Source organism: Carlito syrichta, unplaced genomic scaffold (genome assembly GCF_000164805.1).
Source record: "Carlito syrichta isolate Samal-C Ts95f unplaced genomic scaffold, Tarsius_syrichta-2.0.1 Scaffold154360, whole genome shotgun sequence".
Classification (NCBI taxonomy): Eukaryota; Metazoa; Chordata; class Mammalia; order Primates; family Tarsiidae; genus Carlito; species Carlito syrichta.
In genome coordinates this window covers 36,498-43,188 of record NW_007098456.1, presented here as the reverse complement: position 1 = coordinate 43,188, position 6,691 = coordinate 36,498, and the positions used below count along the sequence as shown (strand labels likewise).

General features: G+C 48.8%; 1 protein-coding gene across 1 annotated transcript in view; it reads left to right on the top strand.

Annotated features, from left to right (window-relative positions):
- The first annotated feature begins 20 nt into the window (after positions 1 to 20).
- The window catches only part of LOC103252294 (cyclin-Y-like protein 1), a 29,035-nt gene continuing 22,364 nt past the window's right edge, over positions 21 to 6,691 (top strand). Inside the window, exons 1-3 of the mRNA XM_021709030.1 lie at positions 21 to 74; positions 286 to 552; positions 6,121 to 6,173. Coding sequence (XP_021564705.1) covers positions 21 to 74; positions 286 to 552; positions 6,121 to 6,173 — 374 coding nt within the window. The remainder of the gene's footprint in view (positions 75 to 285; positions 553 to 6,120; positions 6,174 to 6,691) is intronic.

Sequence of the window (6,691 nt, the reverse complement as noted above, 5' to 3'; positions counted from 1 at the left end):
CCTCCCGCCCGAGGACCCTCATGGCGAGAACGGGGGTTCTTGGGGCGCCCAGCCGCGCGGCGAAGAGAGGAAAGGTGAGCCCCGGAGTGTGGGAAAGGGTGAGGCTGGGTGAAGCGACTCCGGGTAACAGCCGGTTTCTCGAAGGCGCACAGCCCTTTGTGTCACGGAGATGTTTCGGCCCGGTTCTGGCGTGGGCTTCGTTACTCCCGAGGCTTCACCGCCATCCAGGAAAGGGTGCTGAGCTCTCCACGTACGTCTTTGTCGGGCTCCTCTGCTTGCTTGAAGGGAGGCCGAAGGAGCCTCGCGGGATGTGCCTTTGTAGTCGGCAGTGCTGCACTCACTTTCCACCATACCAGAAGTCGTGGACGAACCAAGTCCGCGCATTCGTCGCGCCTTTATGCACAAAGCGTGTCAGTGCTCGTGACAGTTCCTGCCGCGCTCCGGGGTGAGGGAGGCCTCTGCAGACCGCGCTCCGGCCGGCGGCCCGGTGGCGTGGGCGAGAGCCCCCGCGGACCCTCGGCGTCACTCCCTGGCGCTTACCGCAGATTTCGCGTGTGTTCGTTTGGCCCGTCCCCTCTGCAGAGGGCCCGTGCGTGTTCCCCCTGTGTTTGCTGTGAAGACCGGAGGCTGAAAATGTCTGTGTGAGAGCCCCCGAACAGCACTAAGGCTCCCAGACCGCAGGCTGACGTCAGGTAGCAGATATGCCCGACTCAGTTACTGAAAATCCTGTGAAACTCCAGAAGACATCTTATCTGGTCTTTTGCCCATAATGGAGATAGACCTCTCTCTCAGAACTTCAGAGAATTCCTTGCAAAGTTTATTTTACACAACTCAGAGGCAACATTTACCTCTTCGTTTTTTTTTCTTAAAGAGATGGGGTCTCGCTTTGTTGCTTAGGTGGGCCTTGAACTCCTGGGGTCAAGCGGTCTTCCTGTCTCAGCCTCTGAGTGGTCGGGTCTACAAGCACATGCCGCCCTGCCTGGCTTTTTGTCTACATGTTCACTCCAGTGGATGAGGTAAAAGTCGAGGTAATGAGATGGCCTGCGTACGTTTGGCCTACCAGTCAAGTCAGCGAGTGGATAGATTTTTTTTTTTGAGTTGGAGTCTCCCTCTGTCGCCCAGACTGGAGCGCCGTGGCCGCTCCCGGCCACCGCAGCCTCCACCCGCTGGGCTCCGGCGACCCTTCCGCCTCAGCCTTCCGAGTAGCTGGAACTACAGGCGCACGCTACCACGCCCGGCTAATTTTTGCTTTATTGTAAAGAGTATGTTCTGGTAGCTGAATTGAAGGTGAAAATGTCCTGGACAGAGGAGGAGCTGGCAGGAGGGCAGGTAAGGGCCAGGTGTGACACACAGAACAATGGTAAGGAGTGTTAAGTCAGAAAAATTAGAAACAGAGTTTGTGAGCACAAAGCTTACTGTCTTATGTTATTAACAGTTAAATTTTCAGTTTGTCTCTGAGAATTTATTTTGTGGCATTCAATAAAGCAATATGGGAACCCTCATTTCATCACTTGCCGTCCTTAAGTTTCCATAGAAACGCGATGAGAACGCCAAATATCAAGTACAGACACATTGAAAGTTCGCTTTTAATATCTTTGCTTCAGACATTTTTATATCAGTTTCCCTGGAAACTGAGAAATTCCTACATAGATGTAAAACATTTTAGCCTTTCTTCAATGAAGAAGTCACTTTCTTTGGTGACTTAGACGAAGATCATACCTCAGCGATGCTCTGCTTTGTTCTGAAACATTTCAGAAGGATATAATCGCGTCAAGCTATTTCAAAGAGAGATGCCTTCCTAAGAACCTAGTGTCGATTTCAGACGGATTCAAAAGTATCTTCCACACCTTGCCCTTATTTGGCAGTGTGTCTAATGTAACTGACAGTAGCGTCAGTAACACAAAGTGAGGTACCAAATGCTCATCATCCAGCTTCATTATTGTTCACCAGCTTTTCTTTTCTTTTCTTTTCTTTTTTTATGGAATCGGAATCTCCCTCTGTCACCCAGACTGGAGTGCAGTGGCTACTCCCGGCCACCGCAGCCTCGACCTCCTGGCTCCGGCGATCCTTCCGCCTCAGCCTTCCAAGTAGCTGGAACTGCAGGTGCGTGCTACCACGCCTGGCTAATTTTTTGATTTATTGTAGAGATGAGGTCTCGCCTGCCCAGGCGGGTCTCGAATCAGCTTTTCATGCAGACTTTTTTTTTTTTTTTAAAGACAGGATCTCGCGCTGTCACCCAAGCTGGAGTGCAGTAGCATGATCATGACTCACCGCAGCCTCAAACTCCTGGGCTCAAGTGAGCCTCCCAAGTAGCTGGGACTACAGGCTGCCGTGTCTGGTCATGTAGTCTTTTATGTTCTGGTCTTAGGAGCTCTGCTGATTTGCTGGCTAAAGTTCTCTCTCAAGTGAGCCCTTCCTTCACGTCTCCCTAGAGATGAGGGTAGGGAAAGAATTGGCAATATGATGTGGAAAAACCTCTGAATAACAGATCTTTCCTTTTTCCAGGCGCTATTTTGCGTGCCCTCTTTTTTTTCTTGATAACAGTATCAAGTGTTCAATGTAAAAGATTTAGAAAATACAGAAACATCCTTCATTGTACTCAGAATACCCAGAGCTAACTTTTATTATTTTGGCATTAATTCTTTGTGATTTTCTGTATGCGTATGAATGTAACACTGTATATACAAAAATGAGATCGTCCTGTGTGTGCTGCTTTGTGCCTTTTACTTAAGGCAGTGAAGTAATGATGTAAGTTCCCGAGTCTTTCCTGTCAATGCCCCCGCCCTACCTCCTGCCTATAATAGCTGCTTAGTGCGCCGTCGATTGAGTGGAGTGCCCTTTATTTTCCTACCCTTCATAGTAAAATGATGCACACTTGATTCTGCTGGCTGGTGTGTTGTACCTCCCAATAGGACCCAGATGGTGAACTTTGTCTTACGACGTTAAATCCATGGGATGAGTCATTTTGTAGTCAAGGTATTTTAGCATTAAATGTTCTTATGCCAAGTTGAAGGTACCATTGACCTTCCACTGGACCTTAGAATTCCTCATTTAGGTTTTGTGGTTCTTGGCAGCCTGTCTTATGTCTTTAATCCTGAATAACTGCCACATTAGGAGATCTGATGCTGTCTTAGATGACAAATCAAGAGACAGCATTAGAAGAAATCTTGGGAGAAGCGTGACGAGTTTTGAGTACACTGAAGCATGTTCACTGAGCACCTTTGGGTGGCCAGGCAGTGTTCCAGATGTCAGGCAGCTGACGTACAAAACAGCCCCATCCCCATTTGCACCCTTGAGCATTCTAGAGGAGCGAGGGCAGGGAGGCAAAATAGGGCAGGGGGTTGGGGAGGAGGGCTGTTCCACAGGGGTGGAGTGTGACGGCTGGCTGCTCTCCTAAGTGAAGCATGAGCGGTCCCAGAAGTGAGACGGAGCCTTGCGAGGGCAGGGGGTGGAGGGAAGGGGCTTCCAGGCAGAGGGGTGGCTCCTTTCTTGGTTTAGGCTAGGGACAGTGGCTGCAGGGGGACAGAGACGCCAGGAGGAGCATGGTGGGCTAAGGCTCGTGTGCATCGTGGGCCTTGGCGAAGAATGTGGGAAACCACTGGAGGATTGCAGCCTGGGGAGTCATGTGAATTCTTTAAGAAAAAGCTCCAGCTAGCTGCTGTGTGAGAGTATGCTGCAGCGCAGGTAAGGGAGGAGGCTGGTGTCATTAGGTAAGAGCAGGTAAGTGAACAAAATCCAGTACTGAGAGTAGGCCGACCTGGAGGCACTAAGTGACTCTAGGAGGAGGTGACAAAGTGACGAGTCAGCCCGTCTCGGGACAAGAAGTGCAGGCGAGCCTCGAACATACGTTTTCACACCTAAGAGGAAGGCAAAGAAAACTACTGTGTTTCTCTCCTACTGGGAGAAAACCCAGAACCTTGACAGTACATTCTTTGGTGTGGCTGTGGAGAAAGTTGCCTTCGTGTGTTGCTGGGGGAGGTGCAGGGTGGTTTGACTCCCTGAAAGGAAACTTGACGGGGTCTCACAGCTTGCACGTGCGTTTTATCCAGAAATCCCACTTGGAAGAATTGATCCTGAGGATATACTCCATAAACACGAAACATCATACAGGCAGAGTTTTTGTTGCATTGTTTTCAGTAGTTACATGTTGGAAATAACTCAAGTTTCAGGTAAGGCACTGGTAAGGTAAGCTGGTCCACCCACACAGAGGAGAACTGTGGAGCTATCAAAGAGAATGGGATCTCTTCTGCAGTGGAGCATCCCCAGGATGCATTTCATGGAAAAAAACGGAGAACATGCAGTAAGCTGTGTGAAAGGAAGCAGGGAAAATCATGCGTAGTTGCTTGCTTTTGTTACTTTTGAAAAAACAACACCTGGGACTTCTCAACCAGGGTGTGTGACTGTTTTCCCCGTAACTTCAGTGTGTAGCCTAAGTGCATGTTTGCTCAAGACATTATGTAGGTGTGAGGTTTCCACCAGATGCTCAATGTTCTTTTTCTTTGGAGTTAATCAGCAAGGGCTGTGGCTTGGGATTTCTTGTGCATTGTGTAGCCTGTGACATCCTCTTGCATTCACTTGATCCTCACACAGTACTGAGTAAGGTGGTTCAGGAATTAGACTTGTTTTACACATGAGAAGACAGGTTTTGAGCAGTATGCATGGAGTTCTCCAAAGTTTTGAGAAATGAGACCTGATAGATCAAGAAGGTAAGTTCCAGGTATATGGCATGTAGGATTGGAATTTGTAGAGTGACTCATATGGGCTATTTTGAATACTACCTTCTCACCCTTTTTTTTTTTTTTTTTTAGTGTATTGAAGTTAAGCTTTAGGGTTAAAACAGCAACACTGGATAATGAGAAATGACAGAGGTACTTGTAACCCAGAAATGTGTTTAAAGTCTAAGAAATGGAGTTAAACACTAAAGAAATACAGAAGGGAAGGAAGGTAACCTACAGCACGTGAAAGGTCCCAGCTCAGTCAGCCTCCAAGACAGACCCGGATGCAAAGATGCAGAGCAGCTTAGGTGAGAGGAGGACGACGCAGCAGCTAGGACTGCCAGAGCCGGGAGGGAAAGTGCAGACTCGATAAAGCCGCCAGATGAGAGGCTGGAAATGTGTGTGCTAGTGCCGTGTGCAGTGTAGGGAAGGTCAGAAGCCACAGCGAGCCCTGCGGCCGGCCAGAGACTGCAGGCACCTTCTGTTTACACAGCATGTGTTGAAATCATTCTCTTGCCGCTTCTGTCAGGTAATTTCTTGGTCACTGTCCTCTCCCGTCAGTATTTTGGCAGGAGAAATCACTTGTTGACTGTTTACGGTTAGCCTTGAAGAATGCTTCTCACGCCGAGTTGCGTGTGTCTACTGTACTTCGCTAACATCTGTGTGGTTAAGAGGGAGTGCCAGCCGGGCTCAGTGGCTCAGCCTGTAATCACGCGCCTTTGGGAGGCTGAGGTGAGTGGATGGCCTGAGCCCGCGGGTTCAAGACCCGCCTGGGCAACTTGGTGAGACCTCATCTCTACAATAAATCAAAAAATTAGCCGGGTGTGGTAGCGCACGCCTGTAGTTCCGGCTACTCGGAAGGCTGAGGCGGAAGGATCGCCGGAGTCCAGCAGGTCGAGGCTGCGGTGGCCGGGAGCGGCCACTGCACTCCAGCCTGGGCGACAGAGTGAGACTCCAACTCAAAAAAAAAAGAGGGTCGCTGCAGCTGGTAGGCTGCAGGGAAAGCGGGTTCAGTGTCTCTGGGCCTTGCAGGTTGCTGCCTCTGAGGGGATGTTTATGTTAAGACCCGAACTTTCCTTAAAGTTAGACTGTTGCTCCATCATCCTGTCACACTGTCCAATTAAGTTGCAGTTTAAATGAATAATACAAAAGCTGTGGGTCTTGAAATACAGTTTTAGTAATACCCGTAATCATGGGATCAAAACTATTTCTCCTAGTTTCAAACATTCTTAGGAGTCTTTTGAAAAAATTTACTTGAAAGGATTTTGGAAAGTACAAAAACAATAAACAAAATACATTCTTAGGTTTTTAAAAACCTAACTTTGAAGGCATTTGAATAATTCACAGATAAGACGCACCGTCATTCGTGTGGTTTTTTTCTTCCAGCCATGTCTCCCAATTGCAGCATGTGTGTCGCGGGGGCCTGGTGCTCGACGAGCAGCTGGAAGTCCGGCCTGGGTGAGAGTGAACGCAGAGGAGGGGCGTTTGTCCCAGTCGTCTTAGGCTCTTGGAAAAGAGTTCATGGGGAGTGCAGAAATGCTAGGTGTCTTTGCCAGCTGTCCGACGGCATAAACGTCCATTCTGTGACAGAGCAGCACGTGGTAATTGTCATTAGCAGAAGGTGCACGTTGTACAGAAGATTATGGTAGGCTGTCGACAGAAAATCTACATCTTCTGAAGACGTCATGCAAATGATCAGTATTAAGGTCTTAGCAAATACAATACATGCAGTACGAGGGCGGACCCCAAAGCCTGCAATTTATTTGTGAAAAATTGTGTATTCTTACATGTTTAAACTTCAGTCACCTTCAAAGTCCCCCCCATTTGATGCAGTGTAACTGTTGGGACGCTTTTTCCACTGCTCAGAACAGCTTTTGAACACATCAGGTTTGTTTTTTGTTTTTGAGTTGGAGTCTCACTCTGCCGCCCAGACTGGAGTGCAGTGGCCGCTCCTGGCCACCGCAGCCTCGACCTGC